This window comes from Cicer arietinum, chromosome 7, assembly GCF_000331145.2.
Source record: "Cicer arietinum cultivar CDC Frontier isolate Library 1 chromosome 7, Cicar.CDCFrontier_v2.0, whole genome shotgun sequence".
Classification (NCBI taxonomy): domain Eukaryota; kingdom Viridiplantae; phylum Streptophyta; class Magnoliopsida; order Fabales; family Fabaceae; genus Cicer; species Cicer arietinum.
This window is the reverse complement of record NC_021166.2, coordinates 54,500,689-54,517,600: the sequence shown is the minus strand read 5'-3', so window position 1 is coordinate 54,517,600 and position 16,912 is coordinate 54,500,689. Positions and strand designations below refer to the sequence as shown.

General features: G+C 30.8%; 3 protein-coding genes across 4 annotated transcripts in view; 1 reads left to right on the top strand and 2 right to left on the bottom strand.

The window, feature by feature from the left end:
* The first annotated feature begins 9 nt into the window (after positions 1-9).
* Positions 10-2,768, top strand: LOC101496599 (putative RING-H2 finger protein ATL21A). Its single transcript, XM_004510619.4, has 2 exons — positions 10-851; positions 2,137-2,768. The coding sequence occupies exons 1-2, from the start codon at positions 185-187 to the stop codon at positions 2,592-2,594; spliced, it is 1,125 nt and encodes a 374-aa protein (XP_004510676.1). The 5' UTR covers positions 10-184; the 3' UTR covers positions 2,595-2,768.
* Positions 2,769-3,136: 368 nt separating this feature from the next.
* On the bottom strand, positions 3,137-8,235 carry LOC101496921 (GDP-Man:Man(3)GlcNAc(2)-PP-Dol alpha-1,2-mannosyltransferase). The gene is made up of 7 exons (XM_004510620.4): positions 7,818-8,235; positions 6,351-6,637; positions 5,708-5,894; positions 5,058-5,126; positions 4,758-4,951; positions 3,804-3,913; positions 3,137-3,687 (listed from the first exon to the last, which is right to left on the bottom strand). Exons 1-7 carry the CDS (start codon positions 8,118-8,120, stop codon positions 3,443-3,445), a joined length of 1,395 nt encoding a protein of 464 aa, XP_004510677.1. The 5' UTR covers positions 8,121-8,235; the 3' UTR covers positions 3,137-3,442.
* A 3,848-nt stretch (positions 8,236-12,083) lies between these two features.
* Positions 12,084-16,912, bottom strand: part of LOC101497248 (cyclic nucleotide-gated ion channel 1) — a 4,905-nt gene continuing 76 nt past the window's right edge. Inside the window, exons 1-9 of one of the 2 annotated variants that reach the window (XM_004510622.4) lie at positions 16,809-16,912; positions 16,181-16,300; positions 14,907-15,402; positions 14,498-14,710; positions 14,100-14,407; positions 13,837-13,948; positions 13,480-13,716; positions 12,973-13,370; positions 12,084-12,567 (exon numbers count right to left, since the gene is read on the bottom strand). In XM_004510622.4, coding sequence (XP_004510679.1) covers positions 12,261-12,567; positions 12,973-13,370; positions 13,480-13,716; positions 13,837-13,948; positions 14,100-14,407; positions 14,498-14,710; positions 14,907-15,402; positions 16,181-16,209 — 2,100 coding nt within the window. In that variant the 5' untranslated portion in view covers positions 16,210-16,300; positions 16,809-16,912 and the 3' untranslated portion in view covers positions 12,084-12,260. The remainder of the gene's footprint in view (positions 12,568-12,972; positions 13,371-13,479; positions 13,717-13,836; positions 13,949-14,099; positions 14,408-14,497; positions 14,711-14,906; positions 15,403-16,180; positions 16,301-16,808) is intronic. The other variant, XM_073370611.1, reaches the window with a different exon arrangement.

The window sequence follows — 16,912 nt, the reverse complement described above, 5'->3', positions numbered from 1 at the left end:
TTTTAAGGCATAACTACTAAAATTATAAGAATTAGTCAATTAAAATTTACTCTAAATCAAGTATAAAATATAGTTTGACTTACTATACTGCGTTGAAAATTGGATGGAATTTAAAATTAAAATACACTTTCATCATCTTATAAGCTCATGCCTTCCTACCACAGATTTGCACGTCTGAGAAGTAATGGGCATCTTGAAGCTCCTTTTCTACTTAACCTTTCCTGTCATATATGCCTTTAACGATTGCCAATTTTATTTATGTGGCAACAATACTTTCCTTATTCGTTTCCCCTTTCAACTAGGTGGACAATATCCTTATTGTGGCTATCCTGGTTTCAACTTAATTTGTACAAACAGCAGCAAAACAGTTCTAAAACTTCCTTACTCTGAAAAATTCTATGTACGCAGCATAAACTATCTCACACAACAGTTACTAGTCTACGATCCTGATGATTGCCTTCCCAAACGTCTTCTAAGCCTCAATTTTTCAAATTCTCCTTTCACTGCTACTTTTAGTCGTGATTACACATTCTTACGCTGTTCATCTCAGAATATAGGGTCGCAGTTCATTCCCATTGATTGTCTTAGTAATTCAACTTACTTTGTATCTGCTATCCCTTCAGCGAACTTGGTCAATTCACCGCCTGAGTCTTGTTCTGTTATCAAAAGGCTTTCAATTCCAGTTGCAAGACCAGAACGTTTTGAAGTAAATCTCAGAGATGACCTTAGTGCAGATATTCAATTAACATGGGACAAACCTGATTGCCGTTATTGTGAATCACATCAGTTAATGTGTGGATTTGAAAGCAGTTATAGCAATCAAATTGTCTGTATCTCTGATTACCAAGCAGGTAAATTAAATGTTCTATGATCTTTAATCTATATTCCATAAGGTTTATTACTGTATCCAGAAACTATTTGACCAAATATGTTCGAAGAGTTTGTAAAAATTAAAAAAAAAAAAAATTGAGCTTTGAAGAGATGTAAGAAACAATAAAGAAAACATGCTAACTTAGGGATGCTTTCCGTAGGTCTGATTATACTAGGAGCCCCACATGCTGAGGTTACAAGGTATTAGAAGAAAAATATTGGTCAATGGTTTTACCTCAGCGATTGAGATAGCCATGACAATTTTCGTTTTGTTTATAATTTATTCCTATTGACTTCTGGATTCAATTTTGCATGTTTACAATAAAATATCGCATAAACAAAGCTAAGTAGGTAAGTAACATGCGTACATATCAGCACATATCAGTTTATTGTAAGATAGATGTTGAGTCCTTTTCCAATACTACTCGGTAATCGCTTATCCAGCTCGGTGGAGTTTGTAAAATATAAGATCACTTGAATCATATCCATAAGGCACCGTTAAAAAAACTAAATCAATTAAATATTTAATAAATTAATTAATTAAACTTTTGACTAATTAGACTCAAGTATATGGCAAAAAAAAAAAAGGATCCAATTTGGGGCCAACTTGTTTAACAAACTAATAGTAAAGAACTTGATGTTGGATTTTAAAATAATTACATATTTTGAGGCAATGATTTGATATTTTAAAATTTATGAGAATAATAATTGAATTTTTATTTTACCAATTTAGTCATTTTTCTTTAAATTAACAATTATATTAATTAAATAATTAGACTCAAATGGTTAATAAATTTTATGTTAAAAATAAATCGTTCAAAAGAATTTAAATTTTAATTAAAACAGTTATATTGAAAATGAAAAGTCTCCTACCCGTCTATTTGTTTGATAACCAAAAAATCAATAGCATGGTAACCAACCAAGTGGTCATGACCATGAAGTAAGTTTACTATTATTTTGAAGCATATAGATATAGTTAATCTTTGTTACCTAAATTGATTATGGTTGAATATATCAATATTAAAGTGAATGTAAATAAACTAAATGTAAAGTATTTTATTATGGTCGAATATATTTGTATAAAAGCGAATTAAATAATAAATTTTAAATTAAAAATAAGGTTGAGATTTAATAAAAAAGTTTTTATCGTTTAATCAAATTCTAAATTATCATAGAATCTTTTTTCGCTTATAAATTCTTGGGTTAGGATAAAAATAAATTATATATATATATAATATATTGACATTATCTAGCTACAAATTTCAGGTACATCACGACAAGGACTCAAAATTTTCAGAATAATAGCATTATGCATTACTGGGCCAGCTCTAATATTTATCCTACTAATGGCAAGTTGTGTATGCTACAAAGATAGAATAGCCAACATTACAAGAAATGCTGCTTCTCGATCAGCACCAGCTGCAATAACGCCACAATCTGAACTAACAACAATAACTACGGGTCTAGATGAATCCACAATTGAATCTTATGAGAAAGTAGTTCTTGGAAAGAGTCGACGCGTGCCGGGACCAAACGATGAATGTTGCTGGATATGCTTGTCTGAATACAATAGTGAAGAGACAATAAGATGCATTCCTGAATGCAAACATTGTTTCCATGCTGATTGCATTGATGAGTGGCTTCGTATGAATATTACATGTCCTGTTTGTCGTAACTCACCTTCTCCTTCTCCACTTAATAATGTTACTTCTAGTGATTCTTGAGTGATCACTGATCAGTGATTATGGACCATGCAAATTATATTTTTAAGTTAATAGTGTTTGTGTCATTGTGTATATATAGCATACTATAGTCGTTTGAATGAGATGACTGTCTTTTTTAGTTTAATCAACATTTCGAATTAAAATTTGAGTCTAAAAATACCTGTTAAAAGTTCATATTAGTTTTTCATGATTTGAGTGAGAGACTAGTTTCCAAGTTGCATGCAAGGGATATGTGATTTATACAATAAAAATATCAAGCACCTAGGTTCAAAGTGTCTAGATGTGGGCTATGATTGAATATTGGTGTACTAGGATTTCAATTTCAATGTAATGATTTTTGACTAATTATTTTATTACAATTTCTTTTCAATAGTAGTATTTAAAGTGAAATAGCAAGCAATGAAGGCATGGAGAAGCTGTTTTAGTTGGTATTCTTACGTATTTATCTCATCCACATCAATAAAATTTACACAACATAATTTGGGATTGTCAAATTTCAATTTATTTTTTTTGGCATTTGGTATCCCTGACAAAGACCAAACTAGAGCAAGCAACCATTTTACCAGTGGTACATATAAAATGTTTCCATGTAACATAACTCAGCTTAGATGATTAAGTTTTTTCTTCTTATATTACAATCCAACTTCTAACAGTTCTCTGTACATGTGGAATCATTTACCATTTGGTATAAGGGCTTAAAAATAAACATCAACTAAGAAATAAGAGTCAAAACAAAAATGTAACTATTTCTGTATCAAAATTCTTGGTTTATATTCTCAGATGGTTAGGCTGGCAGAGAAGAAACTCTCCATTTTAAGCTACAATGATGCCGATTAGCTGGATTATCATCATCTAGAAACTCGACTGAGAATAGGGCGTATTGCAGCTTTGAAGTCATCACAAAACCTCTGTTCAGAAAACCTGCTTGCTCGTTTCCGTGCAGCACCAGCCATCTGAAGTCTCTCCATCTCTGTCATCTTTATGACTCTAGAAATGGCGTCTGCATATTCTTCGACAGTGCAAGCAAGAAATCCTGTTTGCTGTCCATCTTCATCCAATACGATGTCCATTTTTGGGCCGGCTGATTTATGAGCTGACATGCAAACAAACAATGCAAGTATAATCAATGTATGTAAAGTTGTACGCACATTGTGGGATATAGAGAAAATAATGAGTATTTATCAAAAGGTAACTTTATATGACACCTACCAATTGGGATGGCACCAGCAGCCATATATTCTACAACACTAATGCCAAAATGTTCATCTGTCATGGAATGGATGCCGGCAACAGCTCCCGCTAAAAGTGCCACTAAATCTCTGCATGTCAAAGCAATGATCTAATAAAATATATATAAATAAAACCCAGAATAATCGATAAACAACTTCAACACTAAACTTATTTTTATAAATGTGAGCAACTAATTTTCAAGAGACTCATCGGTTATTCATCCAAACTTTTAATCAATTCAAATCCCAATTAATAATCCATACCTTCACCAATTTGGGTGGAGGACCAATTCTTTATGAACAAGTCTGTAATACACTAGTTTAAATTATTGTGGTTTTTTCCCGATTGGAGAATAAAAATCCATTAAAAAATTGAAACTAGATTATTACCGACTAATCCACACTACTTCAAACTGAGTCTAACTTTTTCAGAAATTAGATATATTGATCACATCTCCCCCACATGATAAATAATGACGGAACAACGTCAATCTTTAAAAAGTCAACGTTATATTTTGAAATACCAGCAGGAAGCATAAGTAATGCTGCTTCTTAAAGAGATAAATGTAGTGATGAACATGCTTAAACTAGTCATCAATAGTAGTTAGACCTCACGTCTATGTAACACCGACACTTCAGACTCATGGCGTGTCTAGTACTTCAGGGTCCAACATGTGTCATTGTTCAACACCAACACATGGTATATTCAATTACTTCTATTTTCTCAAATTATTACTGGTGTAATGTGTCATATCTGTGTCTCTGTAGGTGCTTAATTGCCTGAAGTACATAAACTTGGGAGGTAAGCAATTTATTTGAGACCAGACACTAGAATCATTTGATGTTCGACTAATGTTTAATTAAATAATCGGTGCCTAATCCAATAGCTACCAGTCTATAATATTAAACAAGAGCCCCAGCCACTGGTACTGACCTGTATGTTACATTCTTGTGGAATTCCACTTGTTCATTTACATTCAGCTCAACTGCTTTCTCTTTCAACATTTGAAGTCTCTCCTCATCTGATTTATTTCTACAGCTACCAACAAACTGGAGCTTAGGTTTCGGAGAGCCAGAATCTAATCTCTTAATGGCAACTGAAAAGGCCTCAAGTTGGAGACTGTGAGCCTACAATGAACAGAATCATGTAAACTTGAAGTAATCAACATAGGACCAAATAAGTCACCAAAATGATTATACCTGACATTCACAAGGTTGATAGGAGTATGCCTACCTTCTCCGGTCGAAATTGTGCAACGGATATTATTACAGGAATTTCAGCTGATCTTTCCAAAGGAAGCACCTGCCGATATTGTTAACCTGTTAGAATCCACTGGTAATTACCACACAAGATAATGCGTTATATTTATATGGATTATGTAACAAGAAAAGAGAGATATAGGTATCACCCTTTAGTGTTACTAAATTGGCTGCGTAACAATTGTTTGGGATCTAAATAATAAGAGACATGGCAAAAGTGCAGAGTGCCGACATTAAATTCAAGTTTTAAATTATGTTTGAGAATAAGGTTTAAACCAGTGTTGCTAATCACAGATCTCGGAAAATAACGGTTTGTTTAAATTCTGATCGCAGGTGCTATAGCACCGCTATAGCTACTATTTCACAGCATTTTGTACTAAATAGTGTGTATCGCGAGACAACAATGATTTGTTAAAATTCCGCTACGCTATTATTTGACTACACTGCTTTATAAATTTGGAAAATACATTACTTTAAAGAGAAACACAGGACAAAAGGACCTTTCAGAGCCGCATAGCAACATCAATCCATTATAGTTATCCTAGAGTCCAAAGTGTGATGGTTGTGAGGATCTTGACAGTATACTAACAATACTTTCCGGACAATAAAGAGCAGAATTCAAACCTGAAGTCCTGAAGTATCGCAAGGAGGATAAACTCGCTTAATCCGATCAGGAACTCCCCAAAGCTTTTCAATATGAGCTTTGGTCCAAGATGAATTGACCATAGCTAGGTGTGCACAAGAACCAACAATCCCATATAAGTAGCTAAAGAATGTGTAATAGACTATTTTGGCCCGAGAAAGCCAAACACTGCCAGAAAACAATGGTCAAATACTTAAAAGAGAAAAAGTGGTAAAATGAAATGTTGCAACTTTATGATCTTTAAAGATTCATTTCCAGGAAATATATAAATTGTGTATATATTGCTTTTAGCTCAGAACAGCTACAATAAAAACATAAAGATAAACCATGAGGTTTCTGAATACCAGAATCAGTTAAAAGATTTGTGTAATTTTTTGTCCCAATTATAAGAAAACGAAATTCAATTCAATGTGCATTAATCGCTAAAATTATTTTTATACTCCTACTTAATGGAGATATTCGTTTAATAGAAACTTACATCGTGTGAATAAAATGTATGCTATTAATAATTGTAATAAGATCATTGAACAAGTATATAGAAAAAGGGTGAGGGAAACTCCTGAAGCATGACTTGAATTAGACGAGTGAAAAAAAATATGAAAATCCAATGATTGAAAATCAAACCTTTTGGCAACCAACGCATCATTATTATACATGAAGCTGCGTTGACGAACACGAGAAAGCATGTCTGTACTGATAGTAGGGTAATGTGTATAGCAAATAACTTTGCATCCAAACAACCTAGCAAGTGGATACGTAAAAGCATATCCACTTGTATCAAAATAATATAAAGGGGTGAACTTGCACAAAGCTTCCCATGCAAGATACATAGAGCCTAGACTTTGACCAATCATAGTAAAGTGTGGATAAGTCGTTTCTTCAATCCACTTCCTCTTGTACAAATGCACCACCTGTGAATTGTGTGGATAGCACAAAGATTAACAGCTACAACAAAAACCACATTTAAATTACACCTTAAACATGCTAAATATGCCAATTATTCTAATTTCTAAGTTCTAACAGCTTCTATTCCCCCTATTAGTCCTTGATAATCACTATAATGTGTAAGCTACAGTAGAATAATCTTTTCATTCAGGTAAATGATGATAAAGCCATATTCAAAATGACAAGTATACCTTACTCAATGCCACAAAACCAACTTTTAAGGTGAGAGTTTTCTCTTATATATTACCACAAATCAGACCATATCACCATCTAATATGACTCTCACCCTATAAAGTCCTAACATAGACACATACACTCACACAAACAAATTGACACCAATACTAATTTGAGCAAATATAATTGATTGAATGTAATCACACTAGTGTTATCAATGGTGAATTATGGCAACATGCTGAAAATCCGCAATATAATATAACTATGGCTGAAACATGGCAGATATTATAGGTATTACGGTTTATGGCAGCTGGCACAAAATTCATCATATTATAACGCCATGGCGGAAATTTGACAACACTAAATCACATGTGTTGGTGTCATGTCGATACCTAGTACTGAACACGTCTTCAATCTAAAATATTAATACTACATTGTTCTCAACAAATACAAATACAAACACAAACCCACATATTTTTTTTATACTTGCTAGTATCTCATTTCATCACATAAAATGGTACGAACAAAACTCAAAAGTTTTAGAACAACAAACTCAATTCTATATAGTAAACACTTAAATATTGCACAAAGTTCAGCCAAACGTATCTCCGTCTCTGACAACAGAAAGACCATTGTAGTCTTTCAATTATGCAATGCTTAGGATTACAAAATACAATCCGCTATGTTCGAGTATCTACCCACTTAACAATGAATATAATCTATACTCAACAAACACAAAGTTGTCAACAAAAACAAAAAAGAATAAAAATTTGCAACAGCCCATTTGAAGTATCTTAGAATTTGGGTTAAGCCCTACACAACCCCACAAAACTGGCTTATAGGGTGGGTAGTACCCACCACTTATAATATAACCACTATGTTAGACCTTATTACATCAAATGTGAAAAACTCTTAACAAAATAAGGTAAAAAAAAAAAGAAGCAAGACCCAAATGAGAAAAAGAAGAAAGACCTTAGGAGGAGAGAGAAGGGTAACACCAAATCGATCAATGGCACGAGACAACAACGATTGAGGTGTGGCATCGTGATCTCCAGTATACACAAGGCAGTCAAGGTCAGGATTCTCTTCTTGAATAGCTTTAACTGCGCACCATAGAACCCTTTCTCCACCACCACCGTCGTTGGTGTATGGATGGAAGAACCCCACCGCAGATTTCCGGTTTCGTCTACCGTTGATTGCGGAAAAACAGAGTTTGATGATTATGGTAGTGATCAGTGGGAATGAGAAGATTATGAATCGTATGAGTGTCATCATTGATGACGGTGGTCGGAACGCACAGTTTTGGGTTGTAGTTGAAGATGGAAAATGAGAAGAATGATTGTAAAAAACGATTTTGATGATGCCAACCAAACAGAGCTTTATTTTGCTTCTTTTTTTTTTTTCATTTCATTCTACCAAACAAAATATAGTTATGTATGTTTGGTTTAGAGGGAAAAAAAGTAAGAGTTAAATAAATATTTACACTTTTGCTTATTTTTTAAGTTACACTTAAATAATTTATGTAATTGTGTCGATTTAGTTTAGTTTCCACATGTGATAAATTGCATTTATATAGATTATATAAATTAAATTCATGCATTTTAGTTTATTTAACTATAATCGAAAGAAAAAAATAAAATTAGTATAAATAAATAAATATCTTAATTCTTTAAATTTGTGAAATAAATAAATATCTTAATTCTTTAAATTTGTGAAATAGTAGTATAGTCTTTTAAATAAAAATATAAATTAATTTAATTTTTTTTTCTTCTGAATTTTACACCAAAATTTTAAATATTCTATGCTTATCCTGATGTAAAGATTGTCAATACATACGTATAAGAAAATTTAAAGGATTAAATTTCTATTATGTAAATTTAAGAGACTGAATTGTCCGATATTTCTAAAATTAAAATATTATTTATTCAAAAAGTAAAAGAAAAAAGTGAGTAAAAAATAAGAAAATTTTCTAGGTGTTTGATAGAAGAGAAAGTTGAAGGAAGAAAAGTAAATATTTTCTTCCCTTATTTGATTACGTAGAAAGTGGGAAGAAATAAAAATGTTTATTTGTAAACTGACAATAGTAACTTTAACTAAATAAGTATAATGATAATATAAAATACTTTGAAAGGTATTATCATACACATGATCTAATAGATTCTTCCTTCAAACTTTTTTCCCTGTTTCTATGGTTCTAATTTATTTTTGCGTTTTTATTCCTCATTTAAACTTTTTTCCTCTTTTCTCTGGTTCCAAACACATTGTAAGTATATTCATGGGTTGGATAGGAGGGTATTGTAAGAGAATGAGTTTATTTATTTATTTATTTATTTATAATTTAGTCAAAAAGGTGGGTAATGGTGAATTTATAAGGTTTTGGTTTGATCCTTAGGTTCCTTGAGATTTGTTGCGTGATAGATTTAATAGGCTTTTTGAATTAGCATATGACAAAAATGTTATGGTGGCTTCTATGTTTAGATTGGGGTGGGTGGTACAAGGTGGAGTTAGAGGAGAAGTTTATTTAAGTAGGAGGAAGAGCTACTAGGGTTAAGAGCTTCTATGTGAAATACTTTTGGTTTTGGCTTTTTAGTCAAATAATGTTTATGTCGTGATAGAGACTATCATATTTTGATGAAGAATATTGAAGAAATTCATGCGTCAATACACAAGGTCACATGGAACAAATTGGTGTCTTTAAAGGTTTCTTTATTTGCATGGCGGTTGCTTCATAACCAACTATTTACGAAGACAATTTGGACGTTCATCTTGTTTATATGTGAGTGGATACGAGTTTGAAGAAAGTGCATTTCATCTCCTTTTTTAGTGTTCTCGCTTTGTGTTGACATGGGGACGATTTTAAAATGGTAGAACTTTCACAATAGATTTTCCAATGTTTCTCTGAATTGATGAAAGAAAGGTCACCAAAATTTTGAATCTTATTTGGCGTGTATCTATTTGGTCAATTTCATGGTGTTAATAGGAGAAAAAAGGAAGAGGTTTTTATTTTGACATTTCTTTTTAGTGTCAACAACTTTTCTAATATATTCGCTTTTATATGTTTTTTTCGTATTATACGACGAGTTTGAATTACATGTTTTTTTTTTTGTTTCTTTAATTTCTTGTAATGATCTAGGCACACCTTGTTATTTGCTTTTTAATTTTAATATATTCTTTTTAGTATATAGAAAAAACACAATGTACACGTAAGAGTGTAATTAAATCATTTTCCCCTATAACCTTTGAACAAATGTTAATCAAGTAACAAACAAATTGATTTTTGAGAAAAGATACAAATTAGTTAAAATAGTCTTCATTTTTTTCAAAATAACAAATACACCTCCAGAATTATAAAAGGTCATCCAAAATAGTCAATTTAACAACTTCTTATACCCATAATAATATGACATGTTAATAAGATATATCACATTACACATTAATTTCATATTAGTATTATCTTATCAGCAACTAATTTGTATATAAGATTTAAATTTATGTTAATAATATTGCTCTTGATTCAATAGAAGGTCGTTACTCATTTATATTTTCACCTTTTTTTTCGTTATTTCCACCTCTCTCTTTTTTTCTCCAAGAAATGAAAGGAAAAAAAAAGATGAGGGTATTTTTGGAAAAAATTGGGTGGGGTAACAAGTGCCATTTTTTTTAGTTATTTAGGCCATGGGTCCAAATTAATTGGGCTGATAGCAATATATGACACAATCGTGTTATAATAATATGGTGTTTTTTTTTTTAGTTATGGTGTTTTCATTTGCTGTCTTTGTAAGGGGACATTCACTTAGTTTCATCATAAAGATACAATATGATTACACCCATCTTATAGAACCAACATGATTTATTTTACACATTCAAAAATCAAAACTAATATACATGTTAACTAGAGACAGATTTTTCATAAATATATCCTTTTTTTTTTACACTAAATTACTACATCTTAAAAAAAAAAATCAATATGATCTACTTTTGAAATTTAATAGATGATCGCAACTCCAGGGAATTCATAGGAAGTTTTTTTTAAAATTCAATAGGACCATGTACTGGTTGAATTTGTTTTTTTCTTCTCATTTTCTGCAAATAGAAAATTATTTATTAAATAAAATAAAAATAATTATAATATTTTAAAAAACAAAATATTATTAATAAATTAAAAAAAATACATTAAATTGAAGGAAAAAAACGCGGTTGAGTAGACGTGTCTAAACAAATAACTTGTTATGTTATTTCAACAAATCCCTCCTATTTTATAGAAAAATTTAAATTATTTTTAGCAACTTAATTATATTTTGTTAACGACTTTCTCCTATTTTTTCTCCGGATCAAATAAATAAAAATTAATAAAAATAATAATTATAATAGGATTCATAATTTTGAACTCACCATCCGCAACCGTTGATAAGTTAAATTGAAAAATCAAGATTAAATAGGTAATATAGACCAATTTGATTAACTATTATAATTATTATTTTTATTTTTATTTATTCAATCCGTAAAAAAATAGAAGAAGATATTTTACAAAATATAATTAAGTTGATAATTTATTATAACACATTATTTATTTAGACACAATTTGTCAACCATGATTTATTAATAATATTTTATTTTTTAAAATATTATAATTATAAGTTAATATTTTGTTTTTAAAAATATTATAATTTTTATTTTTATTAGTTTTTATTTATTTGATCCGAAGAAAAAATAGAAGAAAGTCGGTAACAAAATATAATTAAGTTGATAGTTTATATGCAAAATATGAGACAATTGTTAAGATCATTTAAATTTATACACAAAATAGGAGAGAGTTGTTAAAATAACATAACCGTCATTTATTTAGACATATTTACTCAATCGCATTTTTTTCTTCAATTTAATATATATTTTTTAATTTATTAATAATATTTTGTTTTTAAAATATTATAATTATTTTTATTTTATTAAATAAACAATTTTCTATTTACAAAAAATAAGAAGAAAAAAAAAAATTCAGTGCTATACATGGTCGCATACCGAAAATGCGACCTTCTACTAAATTAAAAAAAACAAACTTTCTTCGCTTCATCGTTTCCTTAGGTCGCAGTCATTTATTAGATTTCAAAAGTACGACATATTAATATTTTTTTTTCAAAATGTGGCAATTTGGTGTAAAAATTTAAAAAAAAATATATATAATCCACTAAAGACTTAATACATAAAATTGAATTTCAAAATATGTTTTGTAACATAAGATTCCAAAACCATCACTAAACATATTATATATATGCACATTTAGTTGCAGAAATTCTCAAACAAACACTACTTACTAGATATTTGTGTATATACAACTACTATAGATAATAAATATTTTAAATATGCACAGTTCTAAGGTTTGGTTAACTTGAAATTTAAATTACTTCGACAACATAATTAATCATAGTTTTTTTTAGTGATGAAATCTGGCTCAGCTGGTTTCATAGGCAAGAGTGGTAGCATTCTCTTTGGTTGTGGCATTTTCTTGCCACTTCTCAAATGCCTTAATGCATTGGATGCAAACCTTTGTACATATACGGTGGTAGCAAAGCTTGGTGAGGATCCTTCTTCATCATTTTGAGAACCATGTTGTTGTTTTTCTTCTGCTTCACGTAACGATTTCTGAGCCCTTTTTTCCCTGTTTCTACGCCAAACTACTTGTATGAATCGCGCTCCCCATGTCCTCCATTGCAAGGAATAGAATCTGTTCAAACATTGTCTCATTGTTGTCAAATAACAACTATAATGCTATAGCGTATCAGAATTAGATATACTATTTAGTACAAAATATTGTCATTCGCAATAGGAATATAACATAGTGGAATTTAAACAAACTGCTATTTTTCTCAATTACTTTCAATGAGTTTAATATGTATACACTTACAATATAAACATGTTATATACATTAATAGTACTTTTCAAAAGCTGTTTAGATTGCTGTAAAATGATAATGGAGATTTGTTTTGTATATAGTTCTTAAACTCTTTTAGTGTTGAAAGTTTGAGATGACTTGTGCAATGTACTTTGCTTCATATAGTGCAACATTTTTCCAACAAAAAAATGTAATAACGATGCATAATAAAAGGTGGAAAAACACATGAATGATTACCTGAAAGTGTGTTGGAGTTGTTTTCTGTTAATAAGACGGCGAAATTGGGAAGCAACAATCTTCAAATCATCAGGCAAAAGAGCAAAAGCTTCAACTTCTGAAATAGTTTGAACTGTGCTAGTTGAGATAGGCAAGTTTGAAGAAGGTGTAGGATCCAAGGCCCATGTTAGAAGCTCCTCTCCACAAAAATCGCCAGCTTTAAGCTCAGACGAGTTAAAGAAACCAGTTCTTCCACCATTGGTGGTGACAGTAGCGAGTTTTCCTCGCATTATGAAGAGCATTTCGTCCACTGGATCGCCTTCGCAAACAACGTAACTTTTTTCAGTATAAAGTACTGGCTTCAATTTATCACACATTGCATCCAACAATTGTTTATCCATGTTTCCAAATATTGGCACCTAAATAGACCAAAATTTGATGACACATAAACAAGTATGTGTTAATATATAGTTAAGTGGACAAAGAGAAAAGCAAGTGAAAGAAGAGATTGTTATGTATGATACCAACTTTTTTAAGTAAATCTAAGCAAAGATGTCTCTTTATGTCTCTTCTTAGATCTTTAGGGAGGTTCCGAATTAATGTCTCCTCTTCAACACCGCGATTTTCTTGCCATTTGTATTGTTCATATCTTCTAATTCTTTGCTTTAAGTACTCCGGTAGCATTCTATGGCACATCCATTGTTCTGCATCCCTCCTTTTTATTCTCATCTCTTCAACTCTAACTGTTGTAGATTGTAGATATTTCTGTCACAACAATCAACACGTTCATTTTTCAATAGAAAAAAGACTCATCAAGTAGTACATTATATATGCATGCATGAGCATGATGATATCATGTTTCAATCTTTACTTACTAAGGATTACCTGCATATTTCCAATAAGTAATGCAAATAGCACCAATCCAAACACTGCTATGAATATTGCAAATATTATCTCTCCAATATAAGTGCTTGTCTTCAAGTTCTGTCCAACAGAACTGCAAATAAAATTGCACTTTTATAATTTGTCCTAAAGTTCTTTGAAGCTTACTTTTCATGAGCTTATAGAAACAGCATATACAAAGCTTCTCTCATTATACATAAGTTCTTATAATACTTAGTTAAGAGCATAGAAGATCAATCACAAACCTTAAATTGCGCAAACCCCACCAAAAGCAGTAGAAGAACTTATGATGAAAATTAGTTCTAGATTCAACCACACGAGACTTAAGACCATCGATGAATATTCCAAAATTGAAAACCATTGGATCAATGATTTCATCAGGATCAGTGTAAGGACAAGTAGTAGCATTGTTGAGAAGCGATAAAACACTCGAATTAACTCGTCGTCCACAGCTCAAATATGAATCATCAGAGAATGCAGTATGCTTCAATTGTCGATGCCAACAGCGCAACTGCGATTCTATCGAAAACAAGTACCAAAAAGCTCCAACAACCTGATACATCACATTTATATATAGTTTTTTTTTATCATAAAACTTAGGATAGTAACAAGGCAAATACATAAAATTAGATTATAAGCTTACATGACTTGCTAGCATATAAAGAAAAAGATTATAAGCAGCTCCAGCCCATGCTGTCTCAGTCAATATACCAGAAGTGCTTGTTACTTCTTTGAACAATGGATAGATTCGCAATAGTCTCGGCGCATACTGCGCTATTATCATATACTTCAACCAATCCTTTGCTATACATGGAACTGAGCGTTGTGGAATTGGAATCATAGCTAACATTACCATCTAACAATACATTATACCAAAATGTTAATGTAAACATCATATTATGTATTTTCTCTTAAGACTACTGGTTAAGTAATCTACAACTACTTTTCAACTTTTAATACATTGATAACTTAACAAACTGAATTTCTCAATAAGTACTTTTCACTCTTTAGCATTTTCCTAACTATAAAAAAGCACTTTTAGTTCAAGATACCTGAGGAAGTGGAAGAATTGATAGAATATCAATGATGAAGTGAGAACTTAAGTATCTCATGGCTATAGCAAAAGGATCATCAACTGGTTCGCCCCTTCCGAATACACGCGAAGAAGGGGCAATAAACCCGGTTCGAAACTGAAAAACAATGCGAAGAATGTAGAAAAGATCGAAGAATGTGCGAAGAACACCAGCAGTAATCTTCAATGTTCCATCCAATTTAAGACATTTTCTCTTCTCATCAATCACAGGTATGTAAAAGAACAACGGGTCCATCGATATCGCCATCACACACGTTATGACAAAGATCTTGTTCCATTTTTGAAGTAGTGGACCTTGTGGATCAAGAACATTGCGTCTACAAACTGATTTTTTCTCTGATTCATTGTTTGCAGGACTTAAACTTGATCTAACTTTTCTTTTTTCAAGTCCATCAATTGAAGAATCATATTTTTCAATATTAAAAGATGATGATTCTGATTTCCAATCTTCAAATCTGGTCAGAAATATATAAACTCAGTTATTCTTGAAGTATGAATCAGTTATATGTTGGCATCAACATACATAGTTTACAATTATAATAACATAATACATAAGATAAACTCTTCAAATAGGACACTTCAAATGGTTTGATTAATGAATTTTTTGGAATAGAAAATCCAGTTAATATCATTCATGCTCGACACATAATGAGTACTTGAGTATCCAATGATATGATATAATGATCAAAACAAGTGAGCCACATATAGAGAAAGTTCATAACATAAAATTGAAAATTATCCAATAAACCTTGCTTAATCTATACTATATCATCACCTCAATTGTGATTGCAATACTTTTTCACTCGAAGTAACATGGTCATTATTTGCCTAAGGTATCCTCTGGTCAGAAGCTAGAGACAAATCTTTCGAGATACTAAGATTTATTTAAGAGGTTGACATCTTTCAAGAGATGTTTTTTTTATTTGATCAGAGATTGAACCAATAAGAACATACTTAAAGAATTCAGTTATATGTAAATTGTGTCACACTTGACACTAAACAAAGGAAATTTGCCAATTTCTCAATTATTAGAGAAAAAATATCTTAAAATAGGAAATTTTCATTTTTTTTCTTCTTTTAGGAAAAATCATTAAAATGATACCTTTTTTTTTTTTGTCTTGAACAAAGGAAATGAATCACTTTTTTCAGCTACAAAAGAAAATGAATAGCAACTAAAACAGTACATGTGATTCTAAATAACATGTTTGAGACTTGAGAGTACAAAGTACAAACCTCACAAATTTCTTTTCTTTAGAACTCATAATTAAACTGCTTTAGCATACAGTGAGAGTATATATGCTTTATATGAAAGAACACACTTTATTTGAGCAACAGAAGATTCACTGCATAAGCCTGCAAAATTCATCTTCAAATTAGAATTTTCCTAAGAAATTCTAAAGTATAGTTCACACATACATAGAAGAAAAAAAAGGTTAACTATTTTATTTGTTACTTTCTGTTTTATATATTTTTTTTTATCAAAACCCTGCAATTTAAAATTCTACATTCAGATTACTCCTCAATATTCAGTAAGTGCTGCATGGCTATAAAATCCTTAGCCAATTTTTATATGTTTGTAATATAAGTTATTGATAAAAAAATATAACACACTAAACAGAAACCATCCAAGACTTAAATATTCTTTTAAAATTATAAAGTCAATAATAGAAAAACATAATGAAGCCAAAAATATTAATCAATTAAACTGAGAAAAGAAAGTTTCAAAAAAACAAAGGCAAAAAAATAATTAACAGCTTGAGTGATTATTAAGTCCATTATATATGTTGTTTACTAGAGGAAGGTAATAGAAATTGAGAAGAGTAGAAGTAGAAGGAAAAGGAAAAAAAACATCAAAATATACCAATGTTTGTTGATAAGCAGAGAGAGAGAAGAAGTGTTTAGAACTTATAAAAGAAAAAAGCAAAGAAAATGAATGTTGCATGCAGCCTTGTTGATTAAGAAAGA